Here is a 16409-nt window from a genome sequence, read left to right as displayed (position 1 = left end):
ATTAGGAACCCTGCATGATGGAGTAGCTGAAGCCACCTGAGAGGCTCCTTCCGTTTCTTTTCTTGCTAGGCTTAAAAGTGAACTCAACAAGTGCTACATGAAAATAGATTTTCTTTGATGTCACCTTGTAGAGGGCTTTTAGACTAACCTTTTAAAGTTGTGGAGAGGGAACTAAATTCATTTTGACTTTTCTCTTATTTATATTTAAAACAGTAGTTCTCAAAGTGTGGTCTTGGACCAACATCATTGAAATGCAAATCCTTAGACCTCAGTACACCTGATGAATCAGAAACCGTGGGGTTGGGACTCAGCAACCTGTGAATTAATGTCTTCCAGGTGATTCTGATGCATGCCAAAGTTTTAGAACTACTCTCTCAAACCAAAGTTTAAGTCCACTTTAAGGATCAAGAGTCTACTTGGCTACCTGTGACAGTAAAGTCCAGACTATTAGATGCTCATTCCATGGCCCTATGCCCTGCCTGGCCTGTATATTCCCCCCGCAATTTACAGTGTTTTGGAAAGCCCAGCAAGGCACATATTTGGCACCTGTGCCCTTATGGGAACATCCTTGGGGCATTACAATAAGATGAGCATCTGAAAGTAAAGTTTATTCATTAAACACACCAAGTAGGCGGTAGCACCTACTAATAGATGACATCAGAATGACAACCTAAGAAGGCTGTTTCTCAAAAGGAGGGTTACATTTTGCGTACCGTGCTTTCGGGGGAGTACAGGGTGAGCCGGCACCTCTCAATACATGTTACTCTTCTGAATTTTCAGGTCATTACATTAGTAGTGGGATCGTGCATTTTGGTGCAGAAAAAGTACCGCCAAGTGCCAATTTTCTCCAAATTAAACCTCAATGACACAAGTAAAGTCGTTAAACTAAGGGAGGGCGGGGCGGGAGATGTAGCAGATAACCTGGATGGGACTACTTTCTTTTGTCAAGGTCGGGCTCTACTCTTTCCTTCCCTCATTCCCTCTAAGCTCCTGGGGCCTCCTCTTTCGGTTTTTTTTTCCGGGGCCTCCTCGGTCAGGCGGCTCGGCCCTTCAACATCAGAAGTGGCCACCGGGCCGGTTCGGAGAGAAGGCGAACACACAGTACGGAACGCGCGCGCTCTCAGAGTCGGCGGAGTAGCCGGGACCCAGGAAGGCTGCCCCCGCGCGGCGCTCGGACGCAAACCCGCCGCCGAGGCCCCGACACTGCCTCCACCCGGCCTCACGCCCGCGGCCACGCCCCCTGCTGCCGCGCGTAGATAAACGCTGGGCGACTGCGGCGCTGCCGCAGGCGTGCGGCGTGCAACTCGCAGCCAATGAGGTGCCAGGAACCAAAAGCAGTGACCAATGAGACGCTGGGAGGGCCCGGGTGGCCGACCAATCGCGACGCTGCGCACCCGGATGTGCTTGCCAGTTCTGAAGCCCATCTGTGGGCAAGTGTGAGGGGCTCCGCACGTGGGGCTGGGGCTGGGGCTGGGGCTGGCAGCCGGCAGGAGGGCTGAGCGTGGGTTTGGTTCAGTGTGTCGTGCGTGCGGGTGGCGTGTAAGCGTCGTCTCCTTGGGGTTTGAGCGGGGGAGAAATCAATGTGGTTATTAGTCGTGGAAAGAATTCCACCGAGGGTGCCGGGACCAGCGTGCGTGGAAGTCCATCCGATGGTACCTCACAGGGACTAGGAGAGACGAGCCTGGTCGGACAGTGAGAATATGAACCTCTTACCTAAGAGCTCCAAGGAGTTTGGCTCCGTGGACTATTGGGAGAAGTTCTTCCAGCAGCGAGGAAAGAAAGCTTTCGAGTGGTACGGAACCTACCTGGAACTGTGCGGCGTGCTGCACAAATACATCAAACCCAGGGAGAAGGTACGCGCGGCCTGGCGGTCCTGAGTGTGTGCTCGGGAACGTGGCAGATGATAACTTTACTCCTGGTGGATAGAGACAGGCGTGAGGGCCCTAATTGGGCCCATGTTTTGAGGCTTCTCCGCGTCATTCCGGCCCAAAGTAGGCAATTTAAAAATGTTCTTGTAAAGGCTTTCGGATAACAGACATGCGGCGCCCAGCTCACCGCTGAACTAATAGCCTCATTGGGACAGTGACTGCGTTAGTTGGGCAACCTAGGTATGGCCTCCTAGAGAGACCCTGTGCTTTTCTGTCACCGTCCATCCGTATAGAGCAGACAGTACTTGTGGCTTTACTGACACAGGAATCTGTTAGCCAAATCGTTGTTGTGGGCACACTGAATTTCAGGCACTGTGCTCAGCCCATAAGCAACAAGAGCAGCAAGGCGTAAACCTTGGGCATGTTCCGGAAGTGACAAGTGGTAAATGCAGCAACGGGGTGGATAGAGATGGAATTGTACTGGAGGTAGGAAAAAAGGAAGGGAGCAAACTAACCTTCGTGGAGGATGTGCCAGACATGCTGGGTACTGCGTGTGTGTGTGTGTGTGTGTGTGTTCAGGAGTTGAATTCTCATAATAAACTCTGTCAGGTTCATTCATGTAGGATATGGAAACTGAGGCTCTGAGATCCAGTTTCTTGCCCAAGGTCATACATGTAGTGTGTGGTCACATGGGAGTTTAAACTCAGGCCCATCTAGTCCCAGCGTATGCACTTCTCACCAAACTTTTCCAGAGATGGTGACATTGGATGGAGCTTTGAAGGATGAGTGGGCGATTGCTCCATAGAGAGGGAGGCAACGACCCGTCTTTTAAGCTTGGCTTTGGAAAATAGCGGAATACCTTAGGTGGACCTGAAGGCATGAGTGGAATAGGATTTTGCCACAACTAGGTTTTCAATAGTAAAACAGGAGATTTGAACTCTACTATATTTTGATTGTGTGACTTCCTATCAGTTCTTGAGTAATAAATGCTTTCTTCAGAGAAAAGAACAAGCAGGATTTGTTTGTTTTTGCAGTATGGAAAGTCTATTTATACATAACTTGCATTGTTGTGGCTGAATGTGGTTTTCACTTGTGAGTTTCTCTAACCATTAGTGTTTCAACATAGAGCCTAGAATAACCTCTGTAACGGTGCTCCGTCCTGTGCATAGCATCTGCACCTTCTGAAAACTTGCACCAGCCAAGGTGAGACTTGATCCCGGGAAGTACGTGCAGGTCATTCCGTTGCCTCAATCACTTTTGTCTTGTTGGCTTTTTCCCTCAGGTGCTGGTGATTGGGTGTGGTAACTCAGAGCTAAGCGAACAGCTGTATGATGTGGGCTATCAGGATATAGTGAACATTGACATCAGTGAGGTGGTCATCAAGCAGATGAAGGAACGCAATGCCAGCCGCCGGCCCCAGATGAGCTTCTTGAAGATGGACATGACCCAGATGGAGTTTGCCGACGCTTCGTTCCAGGTGGTGTTGGACAAGGGCACCCTGGACGCTGTGCTGACAGATGAGGAGGAGAAGACCCTGCAACAAGTGGACAGGATGCTGGCTGAGGTTGGCCGTGTCCTGCAGGTGGGCGGTCGCTACCTCTGCATCTCCCTGGCTCAGGCTCACGTCCTGAAGAAAGCAGTGGGTCACTTCTCTCGGGAGGGGTGGATGGTGAGGGTGCACCAGGTGGCCAGCAGCCAGGACCAGGTGTTGGAAGCAGAGCCTCGGTTCTCCTTGCCTGTGTTTGCCTTCATCATGACCAAGTTCAGGCCGGGCCCTGGCTCTGCCCTTCAGATCTTTGAGCTCTGTGCTCAGGAGCAGGGCAAGCCTGTGCGGCTGGAGAGTGCCGAGCGGCTGGCCGAGGCGGTGCGGGAGCGGCAGCAGTATGCCTGGCTGTGCGGCCAGCTGTACCGCAAGGCCGGGCTGGGGAGTGTCTCTCTGGACTTGTGCGATGGGGACACAGGGGAGCCACGCTACACCCTCCACGTGGTGGACAGCCCCGCTGTGAAACCATCGCGGGACAATCATTTTGCCATTTTCATCAGTGAGTTGGGATTGCGCCCTCTCTTCCCTGGAGGGGCTGGCTCTGAGGGGCTGGGGCTTTGGTGGTGGGTATGGCTTGGCTGGTTTTATCTTGCCGGGGGTGGCACTTTAAGAAGTGAGACCAGCCAGGGCGTGAGGGAGGGGGCACAGCAGCTATCCGGCTACCTGCTTAGATTTGGGGCATATTTCTTCACATCTCCCTTTGGAAAGGCCTGATGACGTGTGAGAATGGATTTGGTAGGGAGGACAGAGAGTGACACAGATAAGTATAGGTACATCTCATATTGTAGAGATAGGAGTTACTTTGTCACATGGAGTCATGGGAGTGACAGAGTCCCAGCTCTGGAGCCTGTGAGCTGCGTGACCTGGGGACGTTTCTGTGCTTCTCTGTTGAATATAGGGAGAGTAGTAGCTAAAGAAGTGACTGTTTGGGTTTCAGTTCTGGCTCGGTCACTTCCTGGTGGTATGACTTTGGACATTCCTTTCTATGCCTCAGTTTCCTCATCTCTAAAGTAAGATCAACTGTGTTGTGTAGTTTTGAGAAGTGTAAACTCTCTCAGAATGGTGCCTTACACATGGTAAGTGCTTTATAAACATCAGTGTCATTGTTGAAGGGTGTTAAGTGATATCAGATTGGCTCAGTAATGATCAGAAGAGAGAATGAGGAAATGCCTTCAGAAGTAGGAAATTGTGGACAAAATGCAAGATTTTGAAGTCATCATGCTGGTAATTTGCTGACAACTGAGCCATTTTCCCAAGTATTCCATAATTCTACCTGTCCACCAATGAAAACAAATAATAGTACAGCGGATACAGCCATGGAGGGTCGGGCTGGACTGCCTGGGTTTGAATCCCAGCTTCCCCATTTAGTAGCTGTGTGAACTTGTGCAAATAGCTTAACTTCTGTGTCTCAATTTCCTTGGAGTTGTAATATTACTAGGAGTAATAATACTACCTGCATCTTAGACTGTTGTGAGTAATGAATTAGTTTCTGTTTGTAAATTTCTTGAAATAATGTCTGGCATGTAACAAGCGTTAGTATCATTGCTATTTTGGTTTTTTTTTTTTTTTTTTTTTGCACTAGGTACCTGCCTCTCTCCCCTTATATACATGTATTGTGGGACCTACCATGTGTCTGATGGCTTCTTTGCTCTGGGCATTGTGCACTAGGGAATTGATAGCCCTCACTGGGTCACAGTTGGAAGGGTTGCTTGTCCTGTGCAGGGCCTGACTCTCTGTCCTGTAGTTCCTATTGGCTGGGGCTTGAACAACTCTTCCCGGGACTTCGTGTCACCAGGTGCCTCTTTCCAGTCCCCCAGGGTCGCGAGACCGAGTGGCTCTTTGGCATGGAGGAGGGTCGGAAGCAGCTGGCAGCCAGCGCAGGCTTCAGGAGGCTGATCACCGTGGCCCTTCACCGAGGTCAGCAGTACGAAGGCATGGACAGCATCCAGGCCGAGCTGTCAGCCAGAGTCCTGGAGCTGGCCCCTGCCGGGATGCCCACCCAGCAGCAGGTAAACAGAGCTTCGGCAGCAGCATACACGGATCTCTAGACAAGTCGTATTAGCAGCCAAGAAGGCGGAGGGTGTCTTGGAAGGAGCTAGGACCAGTGTCTGTGCCCCTGTCTATTCCTGGAGGGCATGTCAACAGCTGTGAGCTAAGTGGGCAAAGCTTATGTTCTCTTGCCCCGGGCAGTGAGAGGAAGGTGAGCGGTGGCTTTTCTTGAGACCATTGAGACCCAGGGTAGCATCTGTGTGTGTGGGGCCTCGAGACTCCTCATAGATGGCACGGAGGAAATGCTGTCCACCTTGCAGGCTCCAGCTCTTTCTACTGTGGATTGTACAGACTGTGTTTCTCTTTTCCCTCTTTGTGCAGGCCTTCCTTGACCATTTTCCTTCTTAGAATCCTCATTATCTGATTGGAGAATGGAAAAGAGCCATACAGCTTAGGTTAGTTTTCAGGATATTAACATTGCTGGTAAGGAAACTGAAGGTTTTTGCCAAAAGAATGATGTTGTATTGTCCATTGACACTGTCTTGTTCCATCCTGCTCAGGGTAGTGAAAAGGTGACTTTATTGCAGGTACTTTATAGTGAGGAATTTATCTTTGACAGGAAAGCCAAGGTGCCAGGAGGCTCTTGGCAGTAGTGACAGATCTGAAAAGACGAACCTAGACCCCTGGTTCTCACCTGTGCTTCTGCTCACTAGGCTGACTTGTGTTTACAGATGAATGTGTGTTTGATTCTTCCTGGCAGACTTTGCTATTGGTCCATCAGAGATATAGATCCTGTAGGGAGGTTCATTTGTGACCTTCTCTCCAGGGCCTGCATCTCTGCAGAGTCAGCAGTCCCTGGGATTCTCTTGGAAATCTTTAAAAAGAAATAGTTGTAGGGGCACTTGGGTGGGTCAGTTGGTTAAGCATGACTCTGGATATTGACTCAGGTCATGATCTCATGGTTTGTGAGTTTGAGCCCGCATGGGTTCTGTGCTGATGGTGCGGAGCCTGCTTGGGATTCCCTCTCTCCCTCCCTCCCTCTCTCCCTGTCTCCCTCTCTCCCTCTCCCATCTCCCATCTCTCTCTGCCTCTCCCCAACTTGTGCTGTGTCTTTCTCTCAAAATAAATAAAAACTTTTAAAAAATTAAAAAGAAATAGATGTAAAGATTTGGAAAGGTTATGGAAAAGTCTAGGGGGAAAATATTGTTTTCTCTTAATTTTTTTCTCCTGTTTAGAAAAATGGGGGAAAAGATGTGAATAATTGAGGGAAGGGAGAAATTTATTCAAACTTGGAATGGTTGCTTTCCCTGTGGATTTGTTATCTTTATCCCTGCTCTGATTCCTTCTTTCATAGTTAGCCCCCTGCTGTGCATTCCCTCTAGCATTTATGGAAAGCCCCTTTAAGGATTCCTATTGAAAAACTCATGTTTTTCTTTTTCTTTTTAAAATTTTTTAGAGTATATTTATTTATTTTTGAGAGAGAGCGAGAGAGAGAGTGAGCGAGCATGGGCAGGGGGTGGGCAGAGAGAGGGAGAGCATTCCAAGCAAACTCTGTGCTGTTAGCGTGGAGCTTGACATGGGGCTTGATCCCACGAACCGTGAGATCATGACTTAAGCCGAGATCAAGAATTGGATGCCTAACCGTCTGAGCCACCCAGGTGCCCTGAGAAACTCATTGTCTTCTTAGGGAGAACCAATTGGATTTCACTAATGGTTTCAGGGATCTTTATGTGTTCAACTGGTTTTCAAAAAAGTGAATTAAGCCTTTTGTGATCTATCGAAAAGCTGTAGAAAAGTTCTTTAATAGAAAGGCAAATCTTTAGGTTCTTGCTGCCCAGAAGCTTGATAGGAGGATTCCATGACAGGATTAAAATTTCTCCTGTTTCTTGATTGAGCTGGTGTTTGACCACATCTCTGTTACATCTTCAGGTGCCCTTTCTGTCTGTGGGTGGGGACATTGGGGTCCGGACCGTTCAGCACCAAGCCTGCAGTCCCTTGAGTGGCAACTATGTCGTCGAGGACGTGCAGGGCGATGATAAGCGCTACTTCCGGCGGCTGATCTTCCTCAGCAACAGGAATGTGGTGCAGTCAGAAGCTAGGTTGCTGAAGGATGTGTCCCACAGAGGTGAGGTGTCATCACACATGACCCAAGCGGTCATGGCATGGACTCTCCACTTGGGGTGGTCAGAAAGTGTTGGGAGCTTGGCTGAGTTGTAGGACAGACCTGGGTACGTGTGATCAGAGGCACATGGCTCTTCGAGTTGTCCTGTTACCATCTGGACTCAGTCTAAGTGACAATAAACAGAACAGAGGTGTGTTTTGTTCTCGAGCAAAGACTCTGAAATGATAAGGAGCTGGGATGGTAGCTTACCAAATAAATGTGATTGTCACTTTAATGCCTTCAGCGTAGAGGCCATCTGTTTCGCACATTGCTCCTTATGCATCTGTATATTCATTCAGTAAGGCTCTGTGAGGAGAGCCACAAGCATGGAGGGTCTAGGTGAACCCTGCCCTCCTTCACAGCACCACCCCCTAGCATGTTTTAGAGAGGGCATTGGAGTTGGTGGGTACTTAGAGGTCATCTAGTCCAGTGCTATTCAGTAGAACTTTCTGAAATGGAGGGAGGGTTTAATATCCACTTAGCTGCCCAAATGGTAACCGTTAACCATATGTGGCTGCTGAGCATGTGGAATGTGGCTGGGGTAACTAAGGAACGAATCTTTAATTTATTTAATTGTAATTAAGTTACATTTACAATTCAATGGCCACAGGTGGCTAGTGGCTACAATATTGGACTGTGAAGATCCAGGCCAGGTCCTTTAGGATCCCTTGTAAGCAGTCTCCCAGATGCCACTCAGAAACTCCCACTGGTGGGGAAAATAAGAGTTTGTTTCACCTGCTATGTTCGCCAGTTGTGTATGTTTGTATTATAAAAGCAATACTGCTCAGTGTAATCCGTTCGAAAATCAATGTATACAGTGAAAAATGAGCATCTGTTTACTATATACCAGAGGGAAGGAGTGGGGCCTTTATAGGATTTCTTCCCTTTGGTGAGCACTTGTGATTTCCTCATCTAGCAGGGCAGTGTATATTACTGTCTGTATGGTACAGGGAGGGATGATAGGCGTTGGAGACAGGCAGTCCTGGGTTCACATTCTGTCTGCACCTCCTGATACTGGGACTAATTATTAACTCTTCAGATCCTCAGTTTTTCCATCTGCCTAATATGGGAATTATAAGGTCGTTATAAGAGTTAAATAATTAGAAGTTGTAGCATAGTCATAGAGGAGGTAATTAGTAATTTTAAGTCCTTCTCTAAAAGGATTTGTGAATAGACTTACCCTGTTAGTGGCCTTATATTTCTCAGGGCAAAGGGGCTAGGACTCCTCAGTTTAGTTTTCCCAGGTTTTTGGGTGTGTTTTTGCCACTTTTCCTTTTTTGAGTCTGTGGTATCCAATGGTATGTGTTAAATGTTTAACAATTGTATTTTGGGGGCAAAAAGCCCTGATGTATACTGTTTGCCAATTTCTGTGGCGTAATAAAGGCCACCACAGGCAGATTTCAAACTACCAACATGTCAACCATGTCACAAAATTTGTGTATATTTAGCAGTTGGGTTCTTGAGTTGGATCAAGCTAACTACAGCACAATGCTGCTGGTAAGTCTTGCTTTCCCCGGACTGGGGTGCTAAGCATAGTACCTCATTATCTCTATCTCTCATTTAGCCCAGAAGAAACGGAAAAAGGACAGGAAGAAGCAGCGGCCCGCTGACACTCCGGAGGACCTCCCTGCAGCCCCGGGGCAGTCCATTGACAAGAGTTACTTGTGCTGTGAACACCACAAAGCAATGATTGCTGGCCTTGCCCTGCTGAGAAGCCCGGAGCTGCTCCTAGGTAAGCGGGGTGCACTGTCTCCCACAGTCGGGGCAAGTAAGCTTACAGACCACTCTGACAGCAGCCATTGCAGACCAACAAATGCCCATGTATTTATATCTTTCTTCTTCCTGACCATCTTCTAAGTTTATCAGTCACTTTTCCCTCAAACTCAAATTGTAATCTTGAAATGGCTACATGTGTTGATGTCTAAATTCTATTAGAATTCTATTAGAATTCTATTTTGTTCATTTATTTAAAATATTAAGGTATAACATATATTTGGGGAGATACATAAAGTACACATTATAAGTATTTCAGTTTGCTGAGTGCTTGCATATGTATCTACTCCTGTAACCAGTGGAGCATTTAAAAATCATGACTCCAGAAATGGCCTTTGTACTTTAGGAGAATTTCTGGGTTATCAGTAATGCATCATTTGAGCACCAGATGCAGTTCTTTCTTAAATTTTTACTTAAAAAGCCATGTTGTTGGTAGTACAGTAATAGCTATATTACTAATAACAGGTTTGGATCTGACCACAGTAGCAAAAATGTTCATGTTCCTGTCTAGATTGTCACTGTCTTTACCAAGAGTCCTGACTATGTCTTGTTGAAACACCCTGTCTCGGTATTGTATGTCCCTAGAGTGTCAGTTCTTATGTTTAATCCTCAGATGTTAATCTATGTTTAACGTCTCCTTTTAGTGATTGTTTCTTGTTTCTTGCCTACTTCTATCCCCCTGTGTTTTCTGTGGTTTCTCTGTACTTAGGACTAGGATGTGGGCCTTTGTTTTCCTGTAATTTCTGGAACTTGGATTTATTGCCCTCACTTGGTTGATGTGTCTGAGAGGGCAGTTGTGGCCTTTGAGTTGAAAGCTGGGCAGAGGGCATTGCATCTACACTGCCTTGTGATCATGAGCAAGATGTCGGCTGTTGTCCCTCTCAATTCCTAGGGGGAGTCTAATGCTCATGGTGGGGACTCTTGGTATGATGTCAGCTGAGTGCCTTGGGACTTTAAGGGTCCCCAAAGAACCATGTACTGCTTCCTCTTCTGGATCTAGTAAAGGAAGGATTGTGAGGCCAGGGTTGAGTTTTCAGATGTAGATGTCAGATTGGCTCCTGCGTTTTTGGGATGAGACGGAGAAGCTAGGCCTTTAAATCTTGTATCCTCTGGGCAGAGCCAGTGATCCGACTCCCCCTTCCCTCTTTACTCTCCCCGAGGCTGGTACAAAACTGTTCGTGAGAAGATAGTAAAATGATGCTTTCTTCCTTTATTGCAGAGACCCCACTGGCATTGTTGGTGGTAGGCCTGGGCGGGGGCAGCCTCCCCCTGTTTGTCCACGATCATTTCCCGAAGTCCTGCATTGATGCCGTGGAGATCGACCCCTCCATGTTGGAAGTGGCCACCCAATGGTTTGGCTTCTCCCAGAGCGACCGGATGAAGGTCCACATTGCAGATGGCCTGGACTATATCACCAGCCTGGCAGGAAGAGAAGGTACTGCAATTGGAGAATTTGGAGGGATGTTGAGGGAAGAGTAATCCAAGCTTGGCAGACCTGCAAGGGCTTCTAGAATTCCTCTGTGAGAGAGCAGCGTTAGGATCGTCCCAGTCTTTCACCTGTTCATTTCTTCATTCATTGGTTGACATATTGATTCAGTAAATATAGAGTGCTAGCCATATGCTTAATACTGTGCTAGGAGAACTCACTTCTGGGGCGCCTGGGTGGCTTAGTTGGTTAAGCGTCTGACTCTTGATTTCGGCTCAGGTCATGATGTCATGGTTGTGAGATCGAGCCCGACATTGAGCTCTACGCCAGGCGTGGAGCTTACTTAAGATTCTCTATCTCCCTCTCTCCCTCCCCTACTCTCTCTCTCTCTTGCCCTAATAAATAAATGAATAATAAAAACAACCACAGTGAAAAACCCCACACCGTTTCTGCCCTTGTGGCACTAACAGATCAGTGGGCTTCTCCTGATTGTCTTCTGACCCTGTGTCCTTGCCACTTCCTGACCTTCCCATGGAACCTAACGTCTGTAGTCAGGTGAATAGAAGGGGGAAAGGATTTGGGGTGTGTGTCAGGAGGTGTTTTGTAAATCTTTCAGCTGGAGGTGAAGCCAGAGATAGCGTTCGTGTAGCCCGGTGACTGTAAACCTGCGGGGCGCTGGGCAGTGGCTGCAGACGGGTGTTAGGTGGTTGTAACCACCGGGTAGGGCTGCTCCGGGCAGCGCGTGAGTAGAGCCTGAAGATGCTGCTAAACATCCTGCAGTGCCCGGGACGGCCACCCACGACAAAGAATCGTCTGGCCCCAGATGGCAGTCATGCTGAGGATGTGAAACCCTGATAGAGATGCCACTCGGCGGGGATTCTGATGGAGTGAAGGCTCCATTTTGCTCTAATGATTCGTATCCCAGACGGAGGACAAAAGGCATGTTAATGTTCTGCAGTGGCTCCTCCAGTCCTTCTGCCACTTTACACGTAGGCTCCCGTGACTGGTGCTTTCCGGAGTGTGTGTCCCTCAGGGAGAAGTCAGTCAAGCTGGTCCAGGCTTAAGGGAACCTGGGGAGCTTAGGCCACCCACCCTTCCTGGTCTGCCCGTTCCATACCTGATACTCTGGCTCTCGCTGGATTAGAGTAGCTCCCAGGAGGGTGTGGCAAATCAGGATGCCGGGGGTGAGTCCTTTGGTGCTGGGTGGACAGATGGTGCGTTCACGGTCATTGCAAACTGAACTGAACTATATCAGAGTTTCACAGGTGACCTGTCTGAGTCTGGGGCCAGTGTGGGGGCCCAGGCCCAACCTAGCCAATACATGGGAAACACTTAAAACCGTGCTAGGCTCCTGGCAGGCACTTCGTGCGTGATGTGTTGCCATTGTGACTGCCTGTCGGTCAGTGTTGAACAGCCTGGCGATCATGTCTAACAGCCACCTTCCAGATTGTTGGAGGGCTCAGTGCTACAATTGGGGGCAGTGGTGTCCTTGGACTTTGATGAGGCAACATGTTCTGCTAAGAAACCAAAATGAGATCTGTGCTGTGGATACTAACTGGCTTGTAGGAGTCCTAAGTCAAGATTTATTAATTAATGAATAATCATTATCATAGTCTCAAAGTTTGCTAAAAGTCAGTAGCATTGCAGACTTACCCCTTGTAAAAGACATTCCCATCATACAAAGGAGTGCATCTGGTTCATAATCAGGTCTTTCTCACCCATTTAGCAAATCTATCTTTCCTGAGTCAGCTGTTGTTCAATTAACTAGAAAGGATATACCAACTTTAATTTGAGAACGTGTTTGTCCTGCAGACATTTGCTGGGTCAGTCCCTAAAGGCTTAGGCAGCTGCTTTGCCTAGATCAATGGTTCTCAACTCTGCCTGTATTTAGAATTACCTGGCAGTTTAAGAAAAATACCAGAAGCTTCCCATCTCCCCTCCCCATCTGTTCCTTCCTCGTCCAGTGTTTTTGACTCATTTTATTAGGAACGGAGCCCAGGTTTCTAAGTGTTTAGAACATTCCCAGTCTCTAATGTTCTGCTACGTCAAAATACTGGTACAAATGGACCCTTCATCAAGTAGTAATCAAGCTAGAGGACACCATTAATGTGTTTGGAAGTCTTTTGAAAGTGCCTCTTTTTTAATGTTTATTTTTGACAGAGAGAGAGAGAGAAAGAGAGACAGGGTGCAAGCAGGGGAGGGACAGAGAGAGAGGGAGACACAGAATCTGAAGCAGGCTCCAAGACGCAGGGCTTGAACCCACAAACCATGAGATCATGACCTGAGCCGAAGTCAGATGCTTAACTGAGCCATCCAGGCGCCCCTGGAAAGTGCTTTCAAATGTGGAAGAAGATGAGATGAATGCCCTGTCTCTCAGGTGGGGTGCTCACAGGAGAACCCTGACTGACAAGGACTCCCCTGACAGTGACATCAGTGCCCTTACAGGCGAACCACAGCCTCCACGTCATCCTAACTGAGCCGCTTGCGGCCCCCACAGGTCACAGGGGAGATGCGGTGTCAGCGTGTAAGTGGTGTGAGGCAGAGCCTTGTTTGCTTCTCTTTCCCAGTGCGGCCCCACTACAGCGTCATCATGTTTGACGTAGACAGTAAGGACCCAACACTGGGGATGAGTTGTCCGCCGCCGGCTTTTGTGGACCAGCCTTTCCTGCAGAAGGTCAAAAGCATCTTGACTCCTGAAGGTAGGAAGACAAAGGTTGGGGAGGGAGGAGGGGTGGGTCCTTTAAATTTGTTTTTCTTTTCAAATGAAAAATGCTCATGTCAGAAGTGTGTGGCTCAGTGAGTTGCCCCAAATTGAACACTCTTATTTATTCTCATCAAACACAGAACATTTCCAGCACCCCAGAAAGTCTACCTCTTATTTCCTTCCAGTAACTCATTCTCCTCTCAAGGATAGTGACTATCCTAACTTAAGTTAGCACAGCTTAGTTTTGCCCATTTTTGTTGTTTATATAAATGGAATCTTATGGAATGTGGTCTTTAAGTGTTTGTTTTCTTTCACTCAATATGATGTTTGTGAGCTTCATCTATGGTGTTGTGTTTATATTGTTCCTTTTTATTGCTGTGTAGTGTCGTCGTGTGACTGTACCACATTCCTGTCTCCATTCTCCTGGTGGTATTGGATTATGTGGGACTTTTATAAGTAGTACTGACCATAACGTTCCAGTAGATGCCTTTTGGTGAAATAGATTTGCAGGTCTGTTGGGCATATATGAAGGCTTGTGATTGCTAGAACATAGATCACGTATATGCTTGAGTTTTCTAGGTGCTGCCACACAGTTTTACAAAGTGAATATAGCAATTCACATTTCCACCAGCTTGGTCACGTTAGCTACCATTTGATTTCTTTCCACATGCCCTGGACTAGGCAGAATGGTATTTCCTCTTCATAGCAGCCCATTTTCAAATGAGGAAACTGAAGTAAAGAGACTTTGCCAAGGTGACACAAAGTGACAGCTGGAGCTTCAGCCCAAGTCCTTGCGACTTGGACACTGGAGCTCTTCATCCATATGTTGACATCCTCCAAGTTTTTTTTTTTTTTTTTTTTTTTTTGGTGTCAGGTACTTGGGTGAACAGAGATATTCAGAACCTTAATTGTCACAAGTCAGGTAACATTGGCCCTCTGATTGGCCCTCTCATTATGTACTCCATAAGGTACATGCCAAGAACGTAACATCCCTGTGTGTGTTTGTTTTTTTCCCCTTGGGGATATTAATTCTTTCTCAAAGCAATTCTTTGGGAAACTGAGGTGCAGAGAATGATAAAATAATTTGTTAGCAGCATGGAAGAGGAAAAAATTAAATTGAAGTTTTCTCATAGTTCACATATTCCCCACGCTCTTCTCTCTTTTTATGTGGTGTGTTCTGTGCAAACTCAAAGCACTTGTGTTTTCTTAGCCCACCAGTGTCCCTGGGGCAGGAATTGGTATATTTCTAAGCGCGGAACCTTGTCTCCGACGTGTCCCCTGATCTGCAGGATGTGACTCTTTCCTTGCCACACCCTAGGTGTCTTTATCCTCAACCTTGTGTGCCGAGACTTGGGGCTGAAGGACTCAGTGCTGACCGGGCTCAAGGCCGTGTTCCCTCTCCTGTATGTCCGGCGAATTGAAGGTGAAGTAAACGAGATCCTGTTCTGTCAGCTGCACCCGGAGCAGAAACTTTCCATGCCAGAGCTCTTGGAAATGGCCCAGGCCTTGGAGCAGACCCTGCGGAAGCCTGGGAGGGGGTGGGATGACACCTACATACTGTCAGAGATGCTCAAGACCGTGAAGATCGTGTGATTGCTGAGGCCAGGAAGTCTGCTCAGCTTCGTGCTGGACTGGCCTTGGGCTCCTGGCCTGTGAGAGATTGAAGAAATATAATGCACCATATTTTTTAAGCCTCATATTTTTCTTGGTTTCATACTCAGCTGCATGCGACCTCCAGTTTAGCGAGGTTGCCTGAAGATCTGGGAAAATAAAAAATGTCCTTCCCGTCTTGTCCTCTTTAGTTCCACTTGGTTGACCCCCTCTGCTTCCCTGTACTGTGTCCTGGAGCAGGATTCCCAGCTGATGCCTTAACGACTATACACCAAGCTCCTTAGGATGGAAGACAATCAACTTTGAGCGCTGGTTTGCTTTTGCTTTATCTTCCTATTGCTTCTGTAGGAATGATCTCCAGGGAGATAGCCCAGCATTCTGTGCCAAAAGACTGTAAAAAGAGCAGGATTCCCATAGATGTGAGACAGATTTGACAGAACATCCACTCTGCCTCCCTCCAGATAGAACTGTCGCTGACATCCCGAGTTTTAAGAATCTGGCTAACCCGCTTTACTAAGCAGCTTTCCCCAGCTATCCAAACCTTGTAGCCTAAGCTGTTTGTTCTGTTCTTGGCAGAAGGGGTGGATACGAGTGGCCCCCATAACTGTGCATGTCAGAGACAGAGACTAAAGTCTGTCTAAACCGACTAAAGTTGGTTTACTCACCTTCGCTGAGTGACCGCTGCATGTGGGACCCAGCGTAGAGAGCTGTGGTGGAAGGAAAGGTGGTTAAGAATGGGCAGAAAACATGGATTAGCAATAAAAATTAACACGTTCCAATAACTCCTTAAGTGATTTACGTAAGCTGTCTTATTTAATGAGATAAAGGAAAGTTAAGCCAAAACTACATCTAATCCCAGATCTCACTGGAGCCAGAAGCATCAAGCTTGTACAACTGTGAAACCAGCAGTTCCGAGATTGGCTTGAAGTTCATTTCTCCTAATGATGCCAGGGCTGACTTAATGAGCAGTGCCATGGAAAGTACACCTTGTCACCCTCCACCACCCCAGCTTGCTTCACAGGCCCTTTAAAATGGACTCTGAGCTCTTGAGGTGAAGCATATTTAAAAGACAGGGTGTCATCCATACAAAATTGTGTCAGCCCATTGAAGAAGGATGTGAGGACAGAGTAGAATTTTTGGATTTTACCCATTATAAAAACTTGGTGTTCCTTAAGGGATGATCTACCCTGGAGCCATCCCGTGTCACACCCCTGCACCTCAAAGGGCCCTAGTTTGGGGATCCTCTGTTGTTTTCTACTCTGTAAGTTCATGCAAGGTTAGGATAGGTGATAGGGGAACAGGGTCTGAGTCAAAGGGTCTAGTCTGACTGCCCT

General features: G+C 47.6%; 1 protein-coding gene across 1 annotated transcript; it reads left to right on the top strand.

Moving 5' to 3' along the window:
• The first annotated feature begins 1398 nt into the window (after positions 1-1398).
• Positions 1399-15252, top strand: METTL13 (methyltransferase 13, eEF1A lysine and N-terminal methyltransferase). Its single transcript, XM_053209123.1, has 8 exons — positions 1399-1853; positions 3151-3910; positions 5221-5420; positions 7330-7525; positions 9126-9293; positions 10554-10769; positions 13328-13459; positions 14783-15252. Exons 1-8 carry the CDS (start codon positions 1701-1703, stop codon positions 15055-15057), a joined length of 2100 nt encoding a protein of 699 aa, XP_053065098.1. The 5' UTR covers positions 1399-1700; the 3' UTR covers positions 15058-15252.
• Positions 15253-16409: the final 1157 nt, after the last annotated feature.

This window comes from Acinonyx jubatus, chromosome E4 (genome assembly GCF_027475565.1).
Source record: "Acinonyx jubatus isolate Ajub_Pintada_27869175 chromosome E4, VMU_Ajub_asm_v1.0, whole genome shotgun sequence".
Classification (NCBI taxonomy): Eukaryota; Metazoa; Chordata; class Mammalia; order Carnivora; family Felidae; genus Acinonyx; species Acinonyx jubatus.
Note: the sequence above shows the minus strand (reverse complement) of the source record. Positions and strands in the feature narration are given on the sequence as shown.

Excerpts from the sequence above, each read along its gene's own strand:
- METTL13 (XM_053209123.1), top strand. The coding sequence starts at position 1,701 with ATGAACCTCTTACCTAAGAGCTCCAAGGAGTTTGGCTCCGTGGACTAT. Across the intron at positions 7,526-9,125 it reads GAAGGATGTGTCCCACAGAG|CCCAGAAGAAACGGAAAAAG; the intron begins GTGAGGTGTCAT and ends TCTCTCATTTAG. Across the intron at positions 13,460-14,782 it reads AAGCATCTTGACTCCTGAAG|GTGTCTTTATCCTCAACCTT; the intron begins GTAGGAAGACAA and ends GCCACACCCTAG.